At 40.6% G+C, this 26,990-nt stretch overlaps 1 protein-coding gene across 6 annotated transcripts in view; it reads right to left on the reverse strand.

Annotated features, from left to right (window-relative positions):
- LOC127572130 (polyamine-transporting ATPase 13A3-like) overlaps positions 1 to 26,990 on the reverse strand; it is a 95,746-nt gene that overhangs the window by 23,844 nt on the left and 44,912 nt on the right. For all 6 annotated transcript variants that reach the window (XM_052019073.1, XM_052019074.1, XM_052019076.1 and 3 more), the window contains 10 exons: positions 24,851 to 25,033; positions 23,451 to 23,608; positions 15,676 to 15,864; positions 14,725 to 14,786; positions 13,990 to 14,140; positions 10,417 to 10,533; positions 3,506 to 3,523; positions 3,266 to 3,419; positions 2,836 to 2,956; positions 1,157 to 1,281 (listed from right to left, as the gene is read on the reverse strand). In XM_052019073.1, coding sequence (XP_051875033.1) covers positions 1,157 to 1,281; positions 2,836 to 2,956; positions 3,266 to 3,419; positions 3,506 to 3,523; positions 10,417 to 10,533; positions 13,990 to 14,140; positions 14,725 to 14,786; positions 15,676 to 15,864; positions 23,451 to 23,608; positions 24,851 to 25,033 — 1,278 coding nt within the window. The remainder of the gene's footprint in view (positions 1 to 1,156; positions 1,282 to 2,835; positions 2,957 to 3,265; positions 3,420 to 3,505; positions 3,524 to 10,416; positions 10,534 to 13,989; positions 14,141 to 14,724; positions 14,787 to 15,675; positions 15,865 to 23,450; positions 23,609 to 24,850; positions 25,034 to 26,990) is intronic.

Below are 26,990 nucleotides of genomic sequence, written 5' to 3' on the forward strand. Positions count from 1 at the left end.
TATTGTAATTCCTCCCTCTGACAGACAAAGAAATGTAATCTAAAAGTTCACTAATTATATTAACGATAAAATATTGTTTAAGAATTCTTAAGTGCCTCTGGCAACAGGTGACACTTTAATTCATGTAACAGCACTATTTCCTAGTTGGTCTGGTGGATGGCTGTTTACCTACTATGAGGATGTGAAAACAAATTAAGCATGTAAACACCTCAATTCTGCATTAAATGAGTGACGTCTTGTTTTAAAACCACAAACCTCGACAGTTCTAGATTCTTCTGCAATATGAAACATCATCTCTATTTCTACCCTCTCAAGACCTCTTTGTCTATGTCCCTTTGTGGCCTCCTTACATACTCTTCATGTCAGTGACTGACCGTGCATGGACAGAGCCAGTGCAGTGACTGACAGTGATAAGGAACTGCATGACAGTGCTGTTCCTTGTGTTCCTGAAGCTTGAAGGCGCTATCCAAAATTGAATGAATAGTATTAGGTATTTGAACAGCATTAATAAAAACATAATAAAGCAAATAACATTCTTATAAATTTCTCTCAAAAATATCTTAGTAATTATTAGCTTTAAATTTGGTCTTCATGACCCCAACTCCCGCCTTCTAGTTGTCATTGGGATGAAGGAGGTCACGTTGCATATTTCACTTAACGTACCTATAACAACAGGTACTGGCCCATGACTGCTACGAAGGGAGCAATCTCATCAGTTCCATTTTCCCCTCCTTATTTGACTGTAGTCTTGCAGCAACTTCTCTTTCAAATGTCCATCAACTCCCCCTTAATTCTTTTTAACTCTTACCTACATTAAGGGGCAATTTACAGTAGCCAGTTAACCTGCCACTGTATTTTTGAAACGTGGGACGAAACAGTGTATCTGGCAGAAACCCACACAGATTCACACTCAAAAAGGCAGTGCCCAAGGTCAGGATAAATCCAGGACCTTGGAAATGTGAGGCAGCCATGGTACCAGTTGTGCCCTTATGCCACCATATCTTCATTTTCAGCGGAATGAAAATTCCACCAGCTTCTCAGTTATATGTAGAAATAATGTGCACTTGCCAACATAAAGTACATGATCAATACAGTAGTTCTGCACACCATTTAATAAGATATGGATATAATCTTAACTACATGTAAAAGACATTACCTGTAACCATAACTGTACGAATATTAGCTTTTCTGAGTTCTTCAAGGACTCTAGATGAATCAGGCTTTAGTTTATTTTGCATAATAATAAGGCCCATGAACTCCATGTTGCTCTCAATGGCATCCCTGTTGATAACAGTTTTGAGTCATCAGTATCTATATGTATCACTATTACTATAAAAATGCTACATAAAATTTAGTAGATATCTCAAAATCATTCATAAACCACAAATGTCAACAGCTTAGTGATAACGTCAATCAGATAATTTGTGTACATGTCAAGCCTACATATGAAACATGTAGAACATACAAAGATCCCCAAGAAACATTCTATTAAAAGCCACACTGAAACAGAATCAAAATTCTTAATTAACATTCACCAAGGACCATAGACATTAAAGCAGATCTTAACGTGAAAGGAAATACCCTGCTACTGCAGTATTTAAAGGAATTGTCACTTGTAGGTCCACTGGGAAAACATTGGCTGAATATTTCAGTTGAAGGGTTATAAAAATACAGATCAAACTTTTTTCTAGAGTTTCAGTGAGTATTAAATGTATGTGAACATGACTTTGACATTTTCTTTATAACCTGCTAAAAATATACGTTTTAGTAGTGATCCTGCCATTAAGGAGAAATTTCTTTATACTTGAATTAGAAATCTTCCAAAATTTCCTTCCCAAATGACCTGTGGATGCTCAGTCATTGAGTATACTTAAGAGTTTTATTAAACCCTAAGACCATGCTTTTTTAAAAAAAGAATCAGGCAATAAATGAACCAGACAGGAAAGTGAAAAGATGCTGGACCAGCCATAGTCTTATTGAGAAGCAGAACATGCATGAAGGGTGAAACGGTCAGCTCCTGTCCTATTTCTTATGATCTTCCAATTGCTTTTGCCAGCTTACTACCTACATACTGTTCTTCCTATTGTGGCTGCAGCCAAACTGGTCTAGAATGATTGCTCCTTTCTGGGGGAGGATACAATGGATGGTCACGAAGGGCAGCTTCTGTAGATATGTGGCAATGTGGCCTAGCTTTGGACTGCAATGTGTTGGCAGGCTGGTGGACAAACAACTTGACAATTCCGTTGGAGTGGCAGCACAAAAGGTGTCATCCTACGACAGGCCTATGGATTTCATCACCAAGGTTTCACTGATACCTCCCCATGCTCCCAGTGTAAACCTGTCATGCATGGAGCTCCTGAAGATATAATTGACATATTGTTGACATTATTCCAAAATATTTTAGGAAATTCCAGTTGATTCAGAAAATCAAGATGTGGCAAAGGGGTGACATTTCTTTGATACCTAGATCTTGGTTATTGCTGAATTTCTGTTCATATATATTTTTTTACACCAACAAAAAAGTACCTGCTATGTACAGAATAACATAATTATCGGGATATAGTGTAAATAGTATACCATTTGGTGCAGGCAAGTTAGAAATTTTTTTTTAATCCAAGGACACATAAACTGAGTACTTGCCTGAACTTCTGGCACCGGAAGTCTACTGCCCAAGCGATAATTCCTGCCAGGATCAGAAATTACGCAATGGGAGCGAAAGACATACTAGGCCTCAGGATTTCAGTTTGCCAGTTACCCTGGCAATACCCACAAACTGATCCTGCTCCAAAACAGACTTTGATATGCTGTAGGATCCAGAAAATTCAACACTACTACCTGCTGACATTCTGCACTTTATGCCAAGTTAGTCTAGATCCTAATTTCTTGTGGGCAAGCGCTATGACTCTGAAGCCTTGTTTTGTGTAAATCTTCAACACCTCAGGAAAACTCTCAGGAACTGAAAGAATAAATAAAACTATCATAAGAATGTTAATAATCAAACAAATTATTTGCAAGCACAATGTAAAGCACAAGTCTGAATATATACATTTCCACCTTAAATGAGGAATTAACCAATTTAAAACAAAACAGATCAACATCCTCATTATGAGCGAGTCAAAAGGAATACATTAAGGACATGTAAAGTAACTTTTATTCTTAAAAATATCAGGGAAGTGCACTACCAAAATATTTGTATAAGTTTTCTATAATTTACAATGCTTAGAAATAGTTTAAAGAAAATGGCAATTAGGACATTCTACTTTACCTGTCTCTGCTTTGCATAGGTTAGCAACTACTTCAGGTGCACCTTTTAAGTAGGCATCCATATGCTTTTCCCCCAGCACTCTGGCTACAACACTCATCCGTTGCAGAGAAGAAGAAAATGGAAACTGCCGTACTATACCTATTTCATATGATGCCTGCACAGAAAGAGTTTAAGTATTCAGTACAATTATTGCTTATTAATAAAAATAACATCTGAGTATCTTTTCAAAGTTATACTTACTGGGAGATCATACATTTCCTAGAAAAAACAAAGAACTATGGTAAATATATTGTATTTGCAATTTCTATTGAAACACACTTTTAAAGAAATTCCAATTAAATTTATATTTGAAATATTGAAAAGAAGAAACATAGAGTAAAACCTTCAGGTTCTTTGCAATCTAAACACAATATTTTAACACTTTGAGATCCTTTTGTTCTGTATACTGGTACCTTGCTTAGTGTTCAGGAATGTGTTCCCAGGAATGAGAATGCTAGTGGAATCAGCACTAAAAGGGGTCATGACGGAGAGAGAGATGCTTTACTAACAGGTCTACTATGCCAAGAACATAAGGCATACCCTTTCCATACTTACTGCTACATGCTGCTGTGCTAGGAACCAGGTTGAGGGCTCAGCTCTCCGCTGACACTCACTTGGCAATGAAGCAGTTAAAGTGATCTCATCACTGCATGCTCACTGTGGAATTAGTCACTGACACTATGTGCAGTGGCTGCCCTTGAGGGTTGGTCTTGCATGCACTCAGCACTGTAATGTGAGGCTCAGCACTGCATCCTGGCCAGCACGATGAGTGCAAGGCATTGCTGGGGATTAGCACTGGGTCACCCAGATCGCAAGGTCTCTCTCAACACTTCCTGTTAGATGTGACGGAAGCTGTTATCTCCCCTTCTTTTTGCTTGGCTCCACATTTTAGTATTGAGCAGCCACAACACATGCCCCAGCCCACACAACACCAGCCCCAAGGTACAGCCTCTACAGATTGGCTCGGTTATTCACTCCATGACGAGCTGTGCGGCAGTGAGATCATTGCTGCATTGCTGTGGGAAAGCCAGTGGAGGGCAAAGGATTGCACCAGGCTCCAGTTGCCATGGGCCACAGTCTGAGTGGATGTCCTTCTTAAAATGCAGAGGACTATATACCTGTATATGGTCTGACTCCAAGGTCAAGAGCTGTACAACGAACCAGTGCTGTGTGTGGTAACACTAAGCAGGGTACCAATGTCTTTTTCATGGGTAGATCTAATTTATACTTTATGATTAACCAATAAGATAAATAGTAAAAAATATTAAATCAAAACTAAAGAAAACAAAAACCCATGATTTCCTGGTTAGAATTGGTACATGTAATGCAATTGTTTCTTGATTCAGTGCCTCAAAGCACAAAAACCAATAAAGAAACAGAAAATGCCAGAAAAACCAAAAATGTCAGGCAGCATCTGCATAGTGAGAAACCAAGTTTATGTTTCTGAGTTGGTGACCTGTGAGTCAGGTATGGAAATCTGAAAGGTGTTAAATTATTGAAACAATGAAACATTTTAAAAAATGTTAAAAATTTTAAGCACATACATGAGATTAATCATCAAACAATACTTAATCTTTAAGATAAAATGCACAGCATTCGGGATAAATATATTTCCAAAACTAAATAATCATAACTAAATACTGACAAAGGAAAACTTGAGCAAAATTACTGCTCTGAAGGGATCACAAGTAAAATTAGTGATCTAGAACTGAACTGAACTCAAAAAGATATTTAATCGGGGAAGGGCAAATTATGAGGCTATAAGGCTAGAACTTGCGAGTGTGAATTGGGATGACATTTTTGAAGGGAAATGTACTATGGAGATGTGGTCATTGTTCAGGGATCTCTTACAGGAGGTTAGGGATAAATTTGTCCCGGTGAGGCAGAGAAGAAATGGCAGGGTGAAGAAACCATGGGTGACAAGAGAGGTGGAACAACTAGATAGGAAGGCGGCGGCAGCATACATAAGATTTAGGAAGCAAGGATCAAATAGGTCTTTTGAGGAATATAGAGTAGCAAGGAAGGAACTTAAGAAGGGGCTGAAGAGAGCAAGAAGGGGACATGAAAAGGCCTTGGCGAGTAAGGTTAAGGAAAACCCCAAGGCTTTTTGCACTTATGTGAAGAGCAGAAGGATGACGAGAGTGAAGGCAGGACCGATTAGAGACAAAGCTGGGAAGATGTGCCTGGAAGCTGTGGAAGTGGGTGAGGTCCTCAATGAATACTTCTCTTCAGTATTCACCAAGGAGAGGGGCCTTGATGACGCTGAGGACAGTGTTGGTAAGGTTAATGTTCTGGAGCATGTAGATATCAAGAGGGAGGATGTGTTGGAGCTGTTAGAAAATATTAGGACAGATAAGTCCCTGGGGCCTGACGGAATATTCCCCAGGCTGCTCTGTGAGGCAAGGGAGGAGATTGCTGAACCATTGGCTAGGATCTTTGAGTCCTTGTTGTCCACAGGAATGGTACCGGAGGATTGGAGGGTGGCAAATGTTGTCCCCTTATTCAAAAAAGGTAGAAGGGATAGTCCAGGGAATTACAGACCAGTGAGCCTTACATCTGTGGTGGGCAAGCTGTTGGAAAAGATTCTTAGAGATAGGATCTATGGACATTTAGAGAATCATTGTCTGATCAGGGACAGCCAGCATAGCTTTGTGAAGGGAAGATCATGTCTCACAAGCCTGATAGGGTTCTTTGAGGAGGTGACCAGGAAGATTGATGAGGGTAGTACAGTAGATGTGATCTACATGGATTTTAGTACAGCATTTGACAAGGTTCCACATGGTAGGCTTCTTCAGAAGGTCAGAGGGCATGGGATCCAGGGAGGCTTGGCCATGTGCATTCAGAATTGGCTTGCCTGTAGAAAGCAGAGGGTTGTGGTCGAGGGAGTGCATTCAGATTGGAGGGCTGTGACTAGCGGTGTCCCACAAGGATTGGTTCTGGGACCTCTACTTTTTGTGATTTTTATTAATGACCTGCATGAGGGGGTAGAAGGGTGGGTTGGCAAGTTTGCAGACAACACAAAGGTTGGTGGTGTTGTGGATAGTGTGGAGGACTGTCGAACGTTGCAGAGGGATATTGATAGGATGCAGAGCTGGGCTGAGAAGTGGCAGATGGAGTTCAATCTGGAGAAGTGTGAGGCGGTACACTTTGGAAGGACAAACTCCAAGGCAGAGTACAAAGTTAAGGGCAGGATTCTGGGTAGTGTGGAGGAGCAGAGGGATCTGGGGGTTCATATCCACAGATCCCTGAAAGTTGCCTCACAGGTGGGTAGGGTAGTTAAGAAAGCTTATGGGATGTTAGCATTCATAAGTTGCGGAATCAAGTTTAGGAGCCACGAGGTTATGATGCAGCTCAACAAAACTCTGGTTAGACCACACAGAGTACTGTGTCCAGTTCTGGTCGCCTCATTATAGGAAGGATGTGGAAGTGTTGGAAAGGGTGCAGAGGAGATTTACCAGGATGCTGCCTGGTTTAGAGAGTAATGGATTATGAGGAGAGACTAAGGGAGCTAGGGCTTTACTCTTTGGAGAGGAAGATGAGAGGTTTTTTTTAAATCCAGAGAGTGGTTGGGGCATGGAATGTGCTGCCTGGGGCGGTGGTGGAGGCAGGAACATTGGTCAAGTTCAAGAGATTGCTAGATAAGCATATGGAGGAATTTAAAATAGAGGGATATTTTGGGGCGAAGAGGTTAGATAGTTTTTAGGTGAGGTTTATAGGTCAGCACAACATTGTGGGCTGAAGGGCCTGTATTGTGCTGTACTTTCTATGATTCTATGAAAAACGAAGTGTGATGCTTGTTAAGCACAGCTGGTATGCAGCATTAATAATAAATTAAGTTAAGGCACAAATAGAAATAAGTGGATACAATTGAGTAGCCATTATAGAGCATTGTCTGTGAAGTGACAAAGGTTGGGAATAAATATCCCAGGATGCTTATATCAGAATAGATGTGATAAACATAAAAAAATAAACTAGATATGCAAAATGGAAATGATTAGTTAAAGTTAATGTGGGTCCCTCACAAAATGAAACCAGTGAAATATTACTGGAGAACAAGGAAATGGTGCAGAAATTGAACAAATATTTTGTTTCTGCCAACACAGAAGATAACATAGAGAAAAGCCCCAGAAATACACAACAGTCTAAAGCAAATGAGTTCAAAGAAATTAACATTAGTTAAAAATTAGTATGGGAGAAATTAATGGAACTGGAAGGTGATAAGTCCTCAAGACCTGTATTCCAAGGTTTTGAAGGATGTGGTGATGGGAATAGTGGATGCATTGGCTGTCATCGTCAAAAATTCAATAAATTCTAGTGTGGTTTCAGTAGATTGGAAGACAGCAAATGTAACCCCGCTATTTAAGAAAGGAGAGAGATCAAAACAGGGAGTTATAGACCAGTCAGGCTGACCATCAGTAGTTGGGGAAATGCTGAAATCTATTAAGTATGTAGTAACAAATCACACAGCATGAATTGTTAAGACTACAGATCAGACTTAGTAGACTGTATGACTATTTCCCTTAACTCTTCCCTTTTCACACACAAAAAAAATCACATATTTAGACAGTAGGTCAATCCACTCATCTGTTACTGTTTTCCATTTTCATTACATGATGATTCCCTCTCCATCTGACTGGCTCCAGCTTGTCATCTAGATTTTCCAATGATACTGTCCACACAGCCAGTCAGATGGAGAGAGAATGCCATCCATATGAAAATGCATCATTATTTGCAAGTGGACATTATGTAATCCAAGGAGTTAGAAAGGTCTTTGCAGCGTTGCAGGATTTATGTTGTGAAGTGGGTGCCTTTTGCATAATTCCAGCTTAAAAGTGCAACATAGCACTTGCATGTTATGCAAATTAATGGATGTTGAAATTTATTATTAAGATAGTGCTAATGAAGTATTTGGGAATAAAATAACAGGATTGGTAGAGTCAACATGAATATATGAAAGTAAGTTGTATCACAAAATATAGTTTTTTGAATCTGTAACTAGCAGAGTAGATAAGGGGAGTTGACATTGTGTATTTGCACTTTCAGAAATAATTCAAAAAGGTGCCAATTAGGATTAATTATTCTGTCACGGACTGAAGATTAGTTAACAGACAGTAGAAATAAATGGGTCATTTTCAGATTGGGAGTCTATGAGGTGAGGTGCGACAGGGATCAGCGCTGGGGCACCAGATATTCATGATAGTTCAGATGAGAAGTTCATGTGGATTTGATGATGATGACAATGTGGACTCTGAGATGATGTAGAGAGGCTTCACTGGAACACAGACGGTTAGCAAAACACAAAGGTCAATGACTTGGCCGATGGGATATCATGAAGAAAAGCACAAGATCAGCCACTTTCTTCAAATCGTGATCAGAAAGACATGGATGTCCTTGTACACAAATTGCTGAAAATTACTGGGCATGTAGGGCAAGCAATTAGGAAGACAACTAGTATGTGGGCCTTTATTGTAAAACAATTTGAATAGTAGAGACATCTCGCTTCAATTGCATAGGGCAAAAGCAGACATGCAGCAAAAATCTACCAGATTGATTTCTGTGATGGGCTGGGGGTTGGGGCAGGGTTGCTGCATGAGGAGAGATTAAGCATGAAGGGTTTATAGCCTTGAGTTTCAAAGAATGAGAGCTGATCTCATTGAAACATAGAACATTTTTCAAGACCTGACAGGATAGATGCAGAGTTGATATTTCCCCTGAACTAGGGAACACAGACTCAAAATAAGTAGTTGGTCATTTAGAACAGAGATGAGAAGAAATTTCTTCATCCAGCAGATAGCAAATCTTTGAAATTCTCTAACCAAAAAGGCTGTGGAGACTTTGTTGCTCAGTACTTTTGGGATAGAGACAGATATTTTTAGTTATTGACCTTATTGAATGACACTGACCATACTGAACAGCAGATCAGGCATGAGGGAGCTGAAAGGCCTACTTCTGCTTCTATTTCTTACGTTCTGCAGCACATTGAGGGAATAGTTCTGCTGGCCTCATTGGGATGATACCAGTAAGCATCATTGGCCATTCACAGTCCACAATATGTTTTGAATAACTTAAGTGTGAGGAAGTGCTTGTGTGTCCTGGGAAGGACTACATGCACGGCACTCATTCAAATTGAGAAGGGTGGCCATCAGAGCTTTGTGGGAATTAGATGGTACTCTCCTGACCCTCGCTTTAATTTTGAGCACCCCTACCTTTCTCACATGCACAATATGGTGTAACTTACATTTCAGCTTGCCAGCCTAATGTAGCCTCATTAAAGACCATTGGTTTGGCTGATGTACTTGCTTTCTTGTATCAGAGGCGGGTTTTGCAGGGCAAGGTTCTGGCAATATCGGTAGGAAAAAAAGCCGGAAATATTGTTTAGGAGATTTCAGAGATGGGATGAGGCAAAACAAAAATATGTTCTACAGGATTGCCAGGAATTAGTTTAGGACAAGGTTGATAGAAGAGATAGATAAGGTGAAATACAGCACTTGTCAGGAGTGTTTAAGTGGTTGAGACAAAATGCATTTCATTAAATTTTGGATAAGTTGAAGCTTTCAAAGGAGAATAACAGCAGACCCACAAGAAGTTCACAAAAATAATTTGCAAACAAGGTGTCTGCTTAGATCTGATACATGATCAAACATCAAAAAATGTAAAGAGAGCAATATATTTAACAGAGAGTGCAACTGTGGAAAAGAGATGTATTCAGTAACAAGGGAAAGGAGTGTGCAGCAAGAATAAAAATAACAGCTTGATAAACTGTTGAGGTCCCTTTTCTGCAAATGCAAAATAACTACCACCTCTTTCAGGTGTGTTCACTCCAAACCTCTTCTTTTGTTCTTTATCTGTATGGCCAATTGTGCATTCCAGCTCGTAATGAATCTGCACTTCCTGTCAGCATACTGGAAGCTTACTAGCCCATTTTAGAACATGAAAAATGGGCAATGCTGAAGTGAATTTCATGTCTATATTTCTGTATTTCAAAAAAAAATTAAATGTCTTTAAAAATTATTTTGATAACAGAATATAAAAAAACACCTTAATAGACACAAAAGACAACTGTGAACCATCTGGCTAGTCAAGACAATTAAAGCTCCATTTAAATAAAGTACCATTTCATGATCCATCACTGCCACAGGTTCAGGGTAAAGTTGTTTTGAGGGTCGAACTACTGTGGGCATGATTTGATTGTGTAAAGCAGTCTCTTCTTCAGTTGCTTCCTCAAGAACCTTTAATGGAAAATGTAAGAAACAATAGTAACATTGGACTCAAATTCATAAATGGCTCAGGTTTTACAGAAAATGCAGAACAAATTCCATCAGTTTGTCATATATTACTCTGCTGGGCCTCTGCATTTGATATGTGGTAGCTAGAGATCCAAAACAGTATACCCTCCTCTCTAGAGGATCCAGGACCTAAGTAACTTGACAGTGTGTATCCTTAGTCACTATGAAAACTCAATACACACTGCTGATTGTCATGTTCACACAGGTCCTAATGTTACAAATCACACACCTTAGTCATTGATGTATAATAACAAACAGCAAGGGTCCCAGCGCCAATCCCTGTGGTGCGCCACCGGTCATAGGCTTCCAATCACAAAAGCAACCCTTCACATGGGATCCGGGCAAACTGGCAAAGTCGATCAAAAACTGGCTTAGTAAAAGGAGGCAGATGGTGATGGTGGAGAGCTGTTTTTCTGATTGGGAGTTTGTGACTAAGGTTGGTTCTAGGACTTTTGATAAGTGTGATATAGATTACTGACTTGAAGGCAAATGTAGGAGGTATGACTAGTAAATCTGCAGATGATGCACAAGTTGGTGGTGTCATTGCAAGGAAGCTTACACCATGATATAGGTTAACAAGAAAGCTGGGCAGAGCAATGGCAGATGGAACTTAATCCTCACAAGTGTGAGGTGATGCAATCTGGGAGGGCAAGCAAGGACTGGACACAAATGGTAAGGCCCTAGGGAATGTTAATGAGCAGCAGTAACTCGGGGTACAAATCAATAAATCCCTGAAAGTAGCAGCACTGAAGATAAGGTAGCGAAGAAGGCACAAGGATGCTTGTTTTCATCACCCATGGCATAGAATACAAGTGCCGGGACGTCATGTTACAACTTTCTAAAATATTGGTTAGGCCACAGTTGGAGTATTGTGTTCAGTTCTGGGTCGCCACACTATAAGGCGGCCATGATTGCACTGGAGTGGGTGCAGAAGATATCTATCAGAATGTTGCCTAGATTGGAGCATTTCAGTTATAAGGAGAGATTGGATATGGTGTGTTTGCTTTTCCTGGAGCTGAGAAGACTGAGAGGAGACCTGATAGAAGTATACAAAATTAAGAGGGGGATGGATAGGGTAGGTAGAATACTTCCTCCCTCCACCCCCCATGGAGGGATGTGCAAGACAAGAGGGCAAAGGTTTGTGGCAAGAGGTAGGTAGTTTAAAGGGGATCTAAGGAGGAATTTTTTTTCAGACAGAAAGTGGTTGGAATCTGGAATGCACTGCCTGAGGTGATGGAGGCAGATACTCTCAAAATATAAAGAAGCATCTAGAGAAGCTTTTATAGAATGCTGCCAAATTCTCATTAAGAGAGGAAGTAGTGGAAATCAACTATAGAGTAAAAATTTACTAAAGGGATATATTAAAAAGACTGCTATTTCTTAGTTCACTGAGGGAAGTTGGGACAACAGAAGGATTGCCATAGTATTCTAACTCTACAACTTGTTGAGGCCTCAATGGGCTTTAGTTTTCAACAACCACACCACCACACAAGTTCACCAACAAGGTCCCTAATATCACTTACTGCACCAGTAAACCAATCCTTGACATTATCCTTCCAGCCCAGCTCAATGAATCAGGCCTCAAATAGCTATTCCCTTCCAACAGTCCCAAAGAATCTGGCTCCTAATCCCTATTCTCTTCACTCCCCCATACCTGCCTGCACTGCAAAGCCTCCGTAACCACCCCAAGTTCAGCACAACTTCAATGCCTCCACTGCCTCAGATCCCGCATCGTACCACAGGGCTCTAGTGCTTCTTCTTAGTCACCGGACAGGGCTCTGAAGCATCTCCAGAAACCCCCTACAAGCCCTCCCACCCCCCACTGCACTCTGTGGCTTTCTCCCACCCCGGCATCATAGCAAAGGCTCCCCCACTTCTCCCTGCCATATAAAGCACAGGGTTTCAATGCCTCCTTTACCTCTGACACTACAAAACCCCCCATCCCTGCCACCTTAACACCAACTACAGCACAAGTCTCCAATGCTTTCATCCCCATCGGCTTCTATACAGGCCCTTACTGGTACTACACCTGTTCACCATCCCTACTCCTCACCACGATCCCAACCCCCTCCCCCCAAACCACCAAAGATTAGCTTTGGATCAGACAACCTAGTAGTACATTTTCAATCAAGAAAATGCACTTTGTCCTTTCAGTTACGACCAAGGAAAAATGAAGTTTGCACTTGGAGGCCAACGCCCAAAAAGATCAATGGCTCCCTAATGCAAAGCCCAAATGATGCACCTCCATATCAGAAGAGATTTTAAATGCATGGAGGTTTTGTTGTATATCTTTACTTCATGTTTTCCATATTTCCTTATGCCATACAAGGCCATTTTCCCATCAAGACAATCCCATTCCCCCATTTATTTCTGTTACCTATTCTCTCTCAAGTGCACATGAACACCCCCATGATTCTCTCACCAGCCATCGACATTAGGGGTAATTCACAGCAGCCAATTAACATAACAATCATGAAACGCTGGCGAGGTCACAACTGGAACATTGCTGTTCAACACATTTTAGAAAGGAATTGAATTGCCAGGAAGAGAGAGGGTGCAAAGAAGATGTACCAGTTATGGTTCCAGAGACGAGAGATTTCAGCAGCAAGAATGGAGGAGTTGGGATTGTTTTCATTGGAACAAAGCAGGTTAAGAAAAAAGAACTGTGCAAGATTAGGTAGGATAAACAGAGAGAAGCCATTCCCAGTAACATATGGTTCAAGGATCAGGGGACAAACATTTACAGTAATGAAAAATAGATACAGAGGATGCAAAGGAAAACTTATTCTAAAGAAATGCAGAACACTGTTATGACCTTGAACTCAGAGTTTAACAATGTGGAAATACAGTCAATCAGAGCTCCTGAAAGGGAATTGGGTAAGCACAAAGGAAGCTAATTTGCAGGGATCCAGAGAAAAAAAAAGAGGAATGAACCTGTCTGGCTCCCTCTACCAGGAGCTGGTAATGGACTCGATGGCTGAATGCCTGCATTCTACAACACAATCATTTTATGATTCTTTAAGATTCTAACAAATGCAACTACCAATAAAAGGCAACTCAAATCACTTTTATGACTTGTATATTAGATCTGCTCAGATAATACCATGTCATTCATCCTATAATAGTGAGCACAGATAGTCTCTCTTGTTATTTATAACTGCAAAATCCAAAATACAGCAGAAAAATAAATTCATTTTCTTATTTTAATTAACAATTTTATGCAATCAAAGATTAAAAATAAACTGCTAATAAAAACAAAACCCTTTGTTGACAATTTCTTATTAAGAATAAGATACAAAACTCTTGCTTAACCTTAAGAACAAACAATTATTACTAGTTCAAAATATATCACCCATTGCATAACTAGAGATATTTCTGGTTAATAGATGCAAGACTCACCCAACCAGTTTCTTCAAATATCTTTAAATCCAATGGGTCACCAGATAACTTCCCATCGATTTTGGTAAGTGTGTGGCAGGCTGCCATGCAAGCCACAAAATGGGACTTCACCAAGGCTTCCCTACAAATGTTATGTTCTGATGGCAAGAAACTGAACACAAAATGAAATCTTATTCAAATGCCTTCCTTCAATTTTTAAATGCTTCAAAATGGTCAGATCTAAGATTGAAAGTGAAAAGTCAAAATCTGGGAAAAAAAACTGCAAAATGGCTGTAATAAATTAATGAGCATTGATCTCTGAAAACATTCAAATTCATCCTCGTGCTGCATTTAAAAAAAATGTTTCCTACTTTACCTTAACAAAACTCTCAGCTACTGATAGTGATTAGATCAAACTCACATCAAAAGTTGAACAATTTCAGGCATTAAGAATAGTGAGGCAGCACATCTATATGTTCAGATTTCTCTCATCACAGAAAAGGAGAAGGTAAACTGCTTACTTGTGCAAACAAATCATGTAGAAAAGCTAAACACCAGTGCTCAATTCCAAAAAGAAAAACTATGACAGGTTTGTCCAATGAATGATATCCCAGTTTCTATTCACAAGCAACAGACAACCTTTTACATTTACACCACTCAAATTTAATCCAAAGCTCACAAACTCTGCCAACTCTATGGAAGTAATGTTATTTTTCTGTCTTAAGGAGTCTGGAATCAATTCTTTAAGTTTCAGACCTATTATCTTCCACTCTTTGAATGCCCCAAATGTTCAGGCCTTCTTCAGTAAGCGTTCCAGTCTAGAGCCAAAAAAAGGACAATTTTTTTTAGAAGTAAATACTGCAGGTGCTGTAAATCCAAAATAAAGAGAAAATGCTGGAAATGGTATGTCTGGAACCACCCTAGTCTTTCACAGATGTTGCTTGACCTACTGAGTATTTCCAGTATTTTCTGTTTTTATTAAAAACTTTTAGAAATTGAAATTTATGAACAAAAACTTGTAATGCAATTAGCATTTCACTGTCAAGAATATCTACATCTGAGGCTAGATATCGTAAGTTTCATAATGACCTTAATTTGGTTTCAATGCTCATTGTGTTTGCTTATAAACAGTGAAAAGATGGGCTTCTTTTTGGAAGAGTATTCATAACTGAACACAAAGATAAATGAACAGTTCAGACAGACCTAAAAGAATGAAGGAATGTAAGGTTATCAACAGATACAACAACCATTCTTGCACATACACAGCACAATTACAGTAGCAAACGACAAAGGTCATTCATAGGAGCCTTATCAACACTTGGCAATGTGGCAGAAAAACTATAGGGAATGAATTGAAAAAAATTATCTTCTACGGGAATAAATAAAAGAGGTACAACCTCTTTGCAAAAGGCTGGAACTGGTGATGTAATTATCTCTTTGAGCTGTAGAGCTGAAGAAGGCTACAAAGATGAGGAGAGACAAATGATGTAGAAATTTCAACATTCTGTTTTTATTTCAATTTCTAAGAATTGTAGAATCAAAGAGTTGTTACAGCACAACAGGAGATTACACCAGTTCTCGAGCAATCCAATCAGTCCCATTCCTCAGTTCTTTCTCCCCACAAGTCTTTCTAGCAGTTTAGTTTTATTAGTTTTCTATCAGTTCTGCAATTTTTTTTATTAGAGAGCATGAAATTCAGTTTCTAACCTTATCAAAACAAACCAGATTAAGTTGCCCACAGATATTTATTCTCTGCGGACTGATGCAGGAAATGCCTAATTTCTTCAGTCTTCTTTGTGCAAAGACAATCCCAGCAGTTAGCGCTGCTGGAAGAGCAGGTGGAACTGTAATGGTGATGATATCAAGGGATTTAATAATGATTGTGCCAACTCTGACCTGCAGTACAAAAAGAAAAAAAATGAACAAGTAATTAATTTAGGAAGCATGTAGTAATTTTAAAAAATGATTAGCAATATGCTGAAGTGCACATTTAGCAACATTTTTAATTCATTTCTTGTTACTGAGGTCATAACTATGGATCTTTTTTTTTAAGTTTCCATTTGAACAGTCGTTCAAGATTAGTTCTGAAGAATGATCACCACCTAAATACGTCAATATGTAAAACTCCAATAATCTAGTATCTGGTTGTTTGGAAATCCTAACAGTCCACAATCTAGCTCACATAATAGTCCAGAACTCAAGCGCGATTTCCAGAGTGCAAGCAAGGTATGCAGTAGAGCCGAGAGTTGGAAGTGTTTGTATGTTTCCTGCTCCCTTTAAAATCACTGAGTCAACTAGAAAATGTCCTATAAAACTGTGTAACATGTGATAAAATGAAATAAAAATATGGAGACACAAGAGACTGCAGATGCTGGAATCTGGCGCAACAAATAAGCTGGAGGAACTCAACGGCTTAGGCAGCATCTGTGGAGAGAAATGGACAGTCGATGTTTTGGGCCGAGACCCTTCATCTGGACTCAACCCAAAACGCTGACTGTCCATTCCCCTGAGTTCCTCAAGCTTCTTGTTTGTTGAAATACAAGTATGTTTGGGTATTAACATGAGTAACATTCAATTGTCTGGAAAATCTGCTGGTCCAATACAACCAATGTTCCAAGGGTGCCAGATTAACAGAATTTATTGTACATGAATAACTTAAAAATAAATAAATGCTGTTACTTAACTCTACTTACAAATTATAAAATAATTTTAGCAAGCTGACCAAATACACAGATCTCTAATGGTACCATACATAAATTACTGGACAAACAATCCAGTGACAAGCATTAAAAAAGTCCAGAAATGTCACCAGCATGACATGACCTGGGGAATTTAAATTCAGCTAATTATATAATTAGGAATTTAAAAGTTAATGGTTACAGGGAAATTACCAGATATTGTCAAAAAAACCTTTGTGGCTGACTCCTAATAGAAACATGAAGTGGCCCAACAAGCTACTCACTTGTATGAATTGACTACTTAAAAATACAAGAAAATGCACCACCATGTATCAACGGAAGCACTTTCAAACATGCCAGAAAGCACATCCATTCCAGTCAACCCTGCAGAGTCTATTCAGAGAAGTGTCAACAGAGTAACCACACAAAAGAGTGATATTCCTTTCGTGATTCCCTGGTCTGCTCTTCATTCTCTACCATCAACTGCTCTTCTTATGGCACTTTCCCATGCGACCAGAAGAGATGTAATCCCTGTCTTTTTTGCTCTTCCCTCCCCACCTTCCAGGGATCCAAAGAGTCCTTCCAGTTGAAGCAGTGATTCATATGCACTTCTTCCAATCTAGTCTATTGCATTCTCAGTGTGGTCTCCTCTACTTTGCAGAAACCAGACACAGATTGGATGTCCGTTTTGTGAAACACCTATGTTCGGTCCACAAGGGCAACCCTGGGCCTGCCACTTCAGTTCTCTATCCCATTACCACTCTGAACTGCCCATGAACACCTGCACTGTTATCATAAGGCTCAACAGAACCTGGAGGAACAGCATATCTTCTGTCTGGTCATATTGCAGCCTTCTGGACTCAATATTGAATTACACAACTTTGTGCAACTCGCTTCCTCTGTCTATATCAGAACTGCTGAGTTCAGCTGTGATATTTCATGAGTTTTCCTCACACCTACAGCCCAGCATTTCACAACCATTTGTTCCTTTGTCCATGTTCTCACTTTATAACTGCACTCAATTCATAGCTTTCGTGTTCCTTTGCTCTCTCTCCAGCTACCCTATTAACCCGTCAACAAGATGATACTGTGTACAACTTAACCCTTAGCAACCCTGGCCTCACCCAAGAAATATTTCCTTCATATTATCCAACCCTTCCCCACCCTCTCTGAAATTTAAATCTAACTTGTTTTCTCCCTTTCCCAGTTCTGACAGTCTTCAACCTGAAAAGTTAACTTTGTTTCTCTTCCTACAGATGCTTCCTCCCTTGCTGACTGCTTCCAGCATTTTCTGTTTGTTTATTAATTAAAAGACTTACTCAGTCATTCTCACAGCAACATATATTTCTAACTCTGTTGCGATCCCTTGGCGTACCTAGTCTCAGCATCATAGAAGACCCACAGAGGTGGTCACAACATGGCATACAGAAAGGAGACACTGGTTCCAAGATGGCTTCTGGAGAGGGAGATCAAGCCTCACAAAAGAGGGTTTTCTTGCCCATAATTAGCATCAACCACCCTCTCCCATATAAAACAATCATGCTGAACACCACTTTCAAGAAACACTGGTAGGTCCACATAAACCACATCTACCTCCATCAGTTTTTAAATCTCCTCAAAAAAACTCAAGTCAGATTTGTGAGATGTGATTTCTCCTTCACAAAACCATGTGGACTCCTCCTAATCAGTCGCTGTCTTACAAAGTGTACTTAAATCCTGTCCCTCAGAATCTTCTCCAACAACTTCCCTGACAGTGATGTAAGGCTCACTGGCCTGTAGTTTCCAGGTGTATCCCTATGGCCCTTTTTGAATAAGGGGACAATATTAACTATCCTTCTGTCTTCTGGTACCTCACCCATGGCTAACAAAGATACATAAGTGCTTAAGTGCTCCATAATGCTTCAGCAATTTTTTCACTTCTCTAGGAACAGCACCAACAGCAGCAACATAAGCTTGGGGAACATCACCTCATCTTATGTATGGGTACAGTACTTTGTGGACTCAACATCAAATTCAACACCTTCAAATAACTCACTTTCTCTGTTTGAATCAGAGCTGGCCAGTTCTTCTGTAGGTCATGCATCTGTAATATTGGCTTAGTTTCTCTCTCTCTCCACGAACATTACCTGGCCTGTTGCACATTTTCCTACAAGATCCCATCGAGGGATCTTGGGGTCCATGTCCATAGATCCCTCAAGGTTGCCGCGCAGGTTGATAGGGTTGTCAAGAAGGCGCATGGTATGTTGGCCTTCATTAGTCGGGCTATTGAGTTCAAGAGCCGCGAGGTAATGTTGCAGCTCTATAAAACTCTGGTTAGACCACACTTGGAGTACTGTGTTCAGTTCTGGTCACCTCATCATAAGAAGGATGTGGAAGCTTTAGAGAGGGTGCAGAGGAGATTTACCAGGATGCTGCCTGGATTGGAGAGCATGCCCTATGAGGTTAGGTTGAGCAAGCTAGGACTTCTCTCTTTGGAGCGAAGGAGGATGAGAGGTGACTTGATAGAGGTTTTTTTTTAGACACAGGAGAGTGGTGGGTGCGTGGAATGCACTACCAGCAGAGGTGATGGAGGCAGATACATTAGGAACATTTAAGAGACTCTTAAATAGGCTCATGAATGATAAAAAAAAATGGAGGGCTATGTGGGAGGGAAGGGTTAAATAGATCTTAGAGCAGGATAAAACGTTGGCACAACATCATGGGCCAAAGGGCCTGTACTGTGCTGTAATGTTCTAAGTCTGCATTTCACAGGTTTTATATTCCTTTGTTCCTGTTCTCCCTCTCCAACTGTGGCAAATGGATTTCAATACAGTTAAGTGTGAAGTGATGCATTTTGGAAAGTCAAGCTAACGTAGGACTTATACTATGAATGGTAGGGCATTAGGGATTGCAATGGAACAGAGGGACCTAAGAGTACAAGTGCGTAGTTCATTGAAAGCAGTGTCACAGGTAGACAGGGTGGTGTAAAAGGCACTTAGCATGCTGGCCTTCATCAGTCAGGGTACTGAGTATAGGAGTTGGGACATTACGTTGCAGTTGTTTGGCTCTCAAATAGAGAAAGCTAGTAGTAGGTACGAGAGGGAGGACAGGCAGGTGATAGAGAAGGGACGTGATCAGACCGGTTTGAGATGTGTCTATTTTAACGCAAGGAGTATTGTGAACAAGGCGGATGAGCTTAGAGCTTGGATAAATACTTGGATCTACAATGTGGTGGCCATTACAGAGACTTGGATGGCTCAGGGACTGGAATGGTTGCTTCAAGTGCCGGGTTTTAGATGTTTCAGAAAGGACAGGGAGGGAGGCAAAAGAGGTGGGGGAGTGGGACTGTTGATCAGAGATAGTGTCACGGCTGCAGAAAAGGTGGACATCATGGAGGGACTGTCTACAGAGTCTCTGTGGGTGGAGGTTAGGAACAGGAAAGGGTCAATAACTTTACTGGGTGTTTTTTTTAATATAGGCCACCCAATAGTAACAGGGATTTTGAGGAGCAGATAGGGAAGCAAATCCTAGAAAAGTGTGATAATAACAGAGTTGTTGTGATGGGAGATATTAACTTCCCAAACATCGATTGGCATCTCCAGACGGTGAGGGGTTTAGATGGGGTGGAGTTTGTTAAGTGTGTTCAGGAAGAATTCTTGACACAAAATATAAATAGGCCTACAAAGAGGAGAGGCTGTGCTTGATTTGGTATTGGGAAATGAACCTGGTCAGGTGTCAGATCTCTCAGTGGGTGAGCATTTTGGAGATAGTGATCATAATTCTATCTCCTTTACGATAGCACTGGAGAGAGATAGGAACAGACAGACTAGAAAGGCGTTTACTTGGAGTAAAGGGAATTATGAGGCTCTCAGGCAGGAAATTGGAAGATTAAATTGGGAACAGATGTTCTCAGGGAAAAGTACGGAAGAAATGTGGCAAATATTCAGGGGATATTTGTGTGGAGTTCTGCATAGGCATGTTCCAATGAGACAGGGGAATCAAGAGAGGATACAGGAACCATGGTGTACAAGGGCTATAATAAATCTAGTCAAAAGGAAAAGAAAAGCTTACAAAAGGTTCAGAGAGCTAGGTAATGTTAGAGATCTGGAAGAGTATAAGGCTAACAGGAAGGAGCTTAAGAAGGAAATTAGGAGAGCCAGGAGGGGACATGAGAAGGCCTTGGCGGGCAGGATTAAGGAAAACCCCAAGGCATTCTACATGTATGTGAAGAGTAAGGGGATAAGGAGCAAAAGAATAGGGCCTATCAAGTGCAGCAGTGGGAAAGTGTGTATTGATCTGGAAGGAATAGCAGAGGTACTCAATGAATACTTTACATCAGTATTCACTATGGAAAAAGATCTGGAGGATTGTAGTGAGGAATTGCAGCAGGCTGAAAAGCTTGAGCATGTAGATATTAGGAAAGAGGAGGTGCTGAAACTTTTGGAAAGCATCAAGTTAGATAAGTCACCGGGACCGAATGAGATGTACCCCAGGCTGCTGTGGGAGGCAAGGGAAGAGATTGCGGAGCCTCTGACAATGATCTTTGCATCATCGATGGAGACGGGAGAGGTTCCAGAAGGTTGGAGGGTTTCAGATGTTGATCTCTTATTCAAGAAAGGGAGTAGAGATAGCCCAAGAAATTATAGACCACTGAGTCTTACCTCAGTGGTTGGTAAGCTGATGGAAAAGATCCTGAGAGGCAGGATTTATGAACATTTGGAGAGGTATAATATCATTAGGAATAGTCAGCATGACTTTGTCAAGGACAGGTCCTGCCTTACGAGCCTGATTGAATTTTTTGAAGATGTGACTAAACACATCGATGAAGGGAGAGCAGTAGATGTAGTGTATATGGATTTCAGCAAGGCATTTGAGAAGATACCCCATACAAGGCTTATTGAGAAAGTAAGGAGGCATGGGATCCAAGGGGACATTGCAATGTGGATCTAGAACTGGCTGGCCCACAGAAGGCAAAGAGTGGTTGTTGAAGGGTCATATTCCGCATGGAGGTCAGTGACCAGAGGTATACCTCAGGTATCTGTTCTGGGACCCTTACTCTTTGTGATTTTTATAAACGATTTGGATGAGGAAGTGGAGAGATGGGTTAGTAAGTTTGCAGATGACACAAAGGTTGGAGGTGTTGTGGATAGTATAGAGGGCTGTCAGAGGTTACAGCGGGACATAGATAGGATGCAAAGTTGGGCTGAGAAGTGGCAGATGCAGTTCAACCCAGATAAGTGTGAAGTGGTTCATTTTGGTAGGTCAAATATGATGGCAGAATATAGTATTAATGGTAGGACTCTTGGCAGTGTGGAGGATCAGAAGGATCTTGGGGTCCGAGTTCATAGGACCCTCAAAGCAACTGCACAGGTTGACTCTGTGGTTAAGAAGGCATATGGTGTATTGTCCTTCATCAATCGTGGAATTGAATTTAGGAGCCAAGAGGTATTGTTGCAGCTATATAGGACCCTGGTCAGACCCCACTTGGAGTACTGTGCTCAGTTCTGGTCGCCTCACTACAGGAAGGATGTGGAAGCCATAGAAAGGGTGCAGAGGAGATTTACAAGGATGCTGCCTGGAATGCAGAGCATGCCTTATGAAAGCAAGTTGAGGGAACTCGGCCCTTTCTCTTTGGAGCGACGGAGGATGAGGGGGGACCTGACAGAGGTATATAAGATGATGAGAGGCATTGATTGGATGGATAGTCAGAGGCTTTTCCCCAGGGCTGAAATGGTGGCCACAAGAGGACATAGGTTTAAGGTGCTGGGGAGTAGGTATAGAGGAGATGTCAGGGTAAGTTTTTTTACTCAGAGAGTGGTGAATGCGTGGAATGGGCTGCCGGCAACGGTGGTGAAGGCGGATACGATAGGGTCTTTTAAGAGACTGTTGGATAGGTACATGGAGCTGAGAAAAATAGAGGGCTATGGGTAAGCCTAGTAATTTCTAGGGTGGGGACATGTTTGGCACAGCTCTGTGGGATGAAGGGCCTGAATTGTGCTGTAGGTTTTCTATGTTTCTATGCTGTACAAGTTGTTGGTGAGGCTGAATTTGGAGTGCTATGAACACTTCTGATCACCTTAGTACAGGAAAGACGTGGTTAAACTGGAAAGGGTGCAGAAAAGATTTACAAGAACGTTTCCAGGACTTGAGGGTCTGAGTTGTAGGGAGAGGTTGGCCAGGCAAGGAACATAGGAGAACGAGGGGCGACCTTATAGAAATGTTTAAAATTATGAGAGGCACAGATAAAGTGGACGGTAACAGTCTTTTTCCTAGGGTAGGGGGGTCCAAAACTAAGGGGCATAGATTTAGGGTGAGAAGGGAAAGATTTAAAAAGGGACCTGAGGGGTAGCTTTTTCACACAGAGGGTGGTGAGTATATGGAACGAGCTGCCAGGGGAAGTGGTTGAGGCAGGTACAATCATGTCATTTAAAAAGCACTTGGATAGGTATGTGGAGGGGCAGGGATGAGAGGGATATGTGTCGAATGCAGGGAATTGGGACTAGCTGGATGGGCACTGTGGTCGGCATGGACTTATTGGGCCCAAGGGCCTGTTTCTGAGCTGTATTGTTCCACGACTCTATAACTGCCCTCATTAATCTATCAGCCAAATAACTTTATTTACAGCTTATCTCCATGACAACCCTGACCTTAGCCCAATGGAGATTTGATGTGGGTTGAAGGGCCCATGGACCTGAATACCATGGGAATAAAAAAAATAAAGTCACAAATTTTGTAATTTGTTTTCTTCTCTCTCACCCAAGTCTCAAAGTGGAACTTCTCCCTTTAAAGAAATGAGTTAATTATTCCAATAAGAGAAATACATACCTCATTCAAAACACTGTTGATAATTGTGTATAAAAATCCAATTCCTGCTACACCAACAAGGCAGAGTAGAAAGAAGTAAGCATCTCTGTACAGTTTAAAATCGGTTGGTTTTGGATATAAGATTGAACGTACGAGTTTCCCTTTTGTAGTACCAAAACCTTTGTTTAAAGAAAACATTATCATAGGTAAAATGCCATTCAATCCCTCTCTCATTTATTATACTACATAGTACTAACGAATGTAAATCTTCTTTTATAACAAAAAACTTAATAAAGTTGGGCTGTACATCTAAACTTTCTGAAACAAGCACAAAAGTAATATCTGCAACAGACATAAAATATAAACAGTTGGATCACATCCTCTTCAAAATGTTTGGATAAAATCACATTGGTGATGCTGGGATTCTATAGCAGTCCATTTACTGTATCTTCTCACATTTCAAGGAGTTGGGAGTTATGCCTCAGCTATTACTTTCCATGCCCAGAATCTGACTATTTTAAACAAGCTTCAGTATTTATGTTCAGATATCCAGTGTAATGATGACCTTTAGATTTTTTGTTAACGTTAGCACTGGTGAATTATGTGGTGAATACCATACGTAGGTATTCATGTGGTGAGTTAGCATATTGCAACTAGACGGCATAACAATGAGATTTTGCAAGCTGAGGCTCATGATTGTATCCAACAGCACTATATATGCAAGTTTCAAAGTCAAGTGTAGAATACATCGTCAATGGCTTTATCAAACAGCCTTTTGCTTTTTACTGTCTACAACATTCAACATCTAATCTCACAAGAATCAAATCACACCTGTCATCATACTCCATCATTAGGTTAAGAAAAATAATAGTGTTTACCCCATGATATTTTTCTCACAAATGGAGATTCCATACAATGGACACAAATGAGACATGCCTAGATTTTATATTGTCTGCTTAATCTGCAAAACTTCAGGCATCTGAAGTTTTCACCTCACACAACATCAATGAATGAAAATACGCCTCAACATTACACACGTTATTGGAAAAGACACATTGCATTAGAGTAACAAAAATTCAGCTGTTTTCAAAATGTACCGTGGGTCCAGTATTCTCTTATTCTGACTTCTTCCAACTTCACCCACCATTTTTATAACTTCAAATTTTACTTCAAATTAATCTGAGTATATCAATTTCTTTTGGTATAAATTCACTATGTCTGTAATAAATTATGTTCACTTGTCACTAATCATGTATTATTTCCAATTAACATGGTTATGCTTCAAATGTTTCAAGCATATTAACGGATAGGTTGTTCAGAGCAGTCATTTGCATTATTTCTATTATAAATATCATTACAAGCTCATCACAGTGCATACTAAAGCAAGTTTATAATAAATCTATTTTGTGAAAACATCCTACCTGTTCTAACTACAAGAGCTTTAACAAGTTCTCCGGAATAAAATCGTGTCTGGATAACTGTAGTACCACAGAAGAGTGTGTGTCGTTTGTGCTTTTCTGGACTGTAGATTTCATCATCTTCTAAACCTTTTGACATCTTAACTGGATTTGGCAAATTGATTTTTGTTTGATGAACACTTTCACCTTAATTAGAAAGAAAAAGCAGAGAGAGTCAATTTGATTCATGTCAAGCCACCTACAAATGGATTTATAGATGTAATTATAGATGTCCTGGTGAATAGCCATATGAGAAAGAAAAGATTAGGCTGGATCAAGCCAAATCTGGCCAATGTTTTGTGTTTGCCTCCTGCAAGTATGCTCATTGTCATAATAACCTTTATGAGCTGCATGGCTTCTAATGTCTTTGAAGCCTCACTGCCATGAGAATCCTGAAAACTAGGGCACTCCACAAGGTGCTTCTTCATTTATTATTTTCAAACATCTTAGCATCACTAGCAATGCCAATATTTAATACCTCATAGCCTTCCATGAATTGATTTCTTGAACCACTAAAGTCCTGGTGAACATACTCCCACATTACTGCTAGAGAGTGTTCCAGCCTTTAGACCCATAGAACAATATAGCACAATACAGGCCCTTTGGTCCACCATGTGGTGCTGACCTTTAAACCACACCTAAGACTATCTAACCCCTTCCTCCCACATATCCCTCTATTTTAAATTCTTCCATATGCTTATCTAACAATCTCTTGAACTTGACCAACGTATCAGCCTCCACCACCACTCCAGGCAACGCATTCCATGCACCAACCACTCTCTGGGTGAAAAACCTCCCTCTGATATCTCCCTTGAACTTCCCACCCATTACCTTAAAGCCATGCCCTCTTGTATTGAGCATTGGTGCACTGGGAAAGAGGCGCTGACTGTCCACTCTATCTATTCCTCTTAATATTTTGTATACCTCTATCATGTCTCCCCTCATCCTCCTTCTCTCCAATGAGTAAAGCCCTAGCTCCTTTAGTCTCTCCTCATAATCCATACTCTCTAATCCAGGCAGCATCCTGGTAAATCTCCTCTGCACCCTTTCCAATGCTTCCATATCCTTCCTATAATGAGGCAACCAGAATTGGACACAATACTCCAAGTGTGGTCTAACCAGAGTTTTGTAGAGCTGCATCATTACCTTACGGCTCTTAAACTCGATCCCACGATTTATGAAAGCTAACATTCCATAAGCTTTCTTAACTATCCTACCCACCTGTGAGGCAACTTTCAGGGATCTGTGGAAATGAACCCCCAGATCCCTCTGCTCCTCCACACTACCCAGAGTCCTGCCATTAACCTTGTACTCCGCCTTGGAGTTAGTCCTTCCAAAGTGTACCACCTCACACTTCTCCAGATTGAACAGATCTGCCACTTGTCAGCCCAGCTCTGCATCCTATCAATGTCCCCTTGCAATTTTCGACAACCCTCTACACTATCCACAACACCACCAACCTTTGTGATGTCTGCAAACTTGCTAACCCACCTTTCTACCCCCTCATCCAAGTCATTAATAAATATCACGAAAAGTAGAGGTCCCAGAACCGATCCTTGTGGGACTCCACTAGTCACAGCCCTCCAATCTGAATGCACTCCCTCGACCACAACCCTCTGCTTTCTACAGGCAAGCCAATTCTGAATCCACTCGGCCAAGCTTCCCTGGATCCCATGCCTTCTGACCTTCTGAAGAAGCCTACCATGTGGAACCTTGTCAAATGCCTTACTAAAATCCATGTAGACCACATCTACTGCACTACCCTCATCAATCTGTCTGGTCACCTCCTCAAAGAACACTATCAAGCTTGTGAGACATGATCTGCCCTTCACAAAGCCACGCTGGCTGTCCCTGATCAGAACATGATTCTCTAAATGCCCATAGAACATTGGAGTAGAAGTCCAAAAATCTTTCAAGGTGGCAACACAGGTAGATAGCATAGTTCAAAAGGCGCAGAGGATACTGGCTTTCATTAGTCGAGGCATCGGATACGAAAGTGGTGAGGTCATGCTTCAACTTTCTATAACCTTGGTCAGACCTCAACTGGAGTATTGCATACAGCTCTGGATCACCATGCTATTGAAAGAAGTGATAGTGCTGGAGA

Source organism: Pristis pectinata, chromosome 6, assembly GCF_009764475.1.
Source record: "Pristis pectinata isolate sPriPec2 chromosome 6, sPriPec2.1.pri, whole genome shotgun sequence".
In the NCBI taxonomy this organism is placed as follows: domain Eukaryota; kingdom Metazoa; phylum Chordata; class Chondrichthyes; order Rhinopristiformes; family Pristidae; genus Pristis; species Pristis pectinata.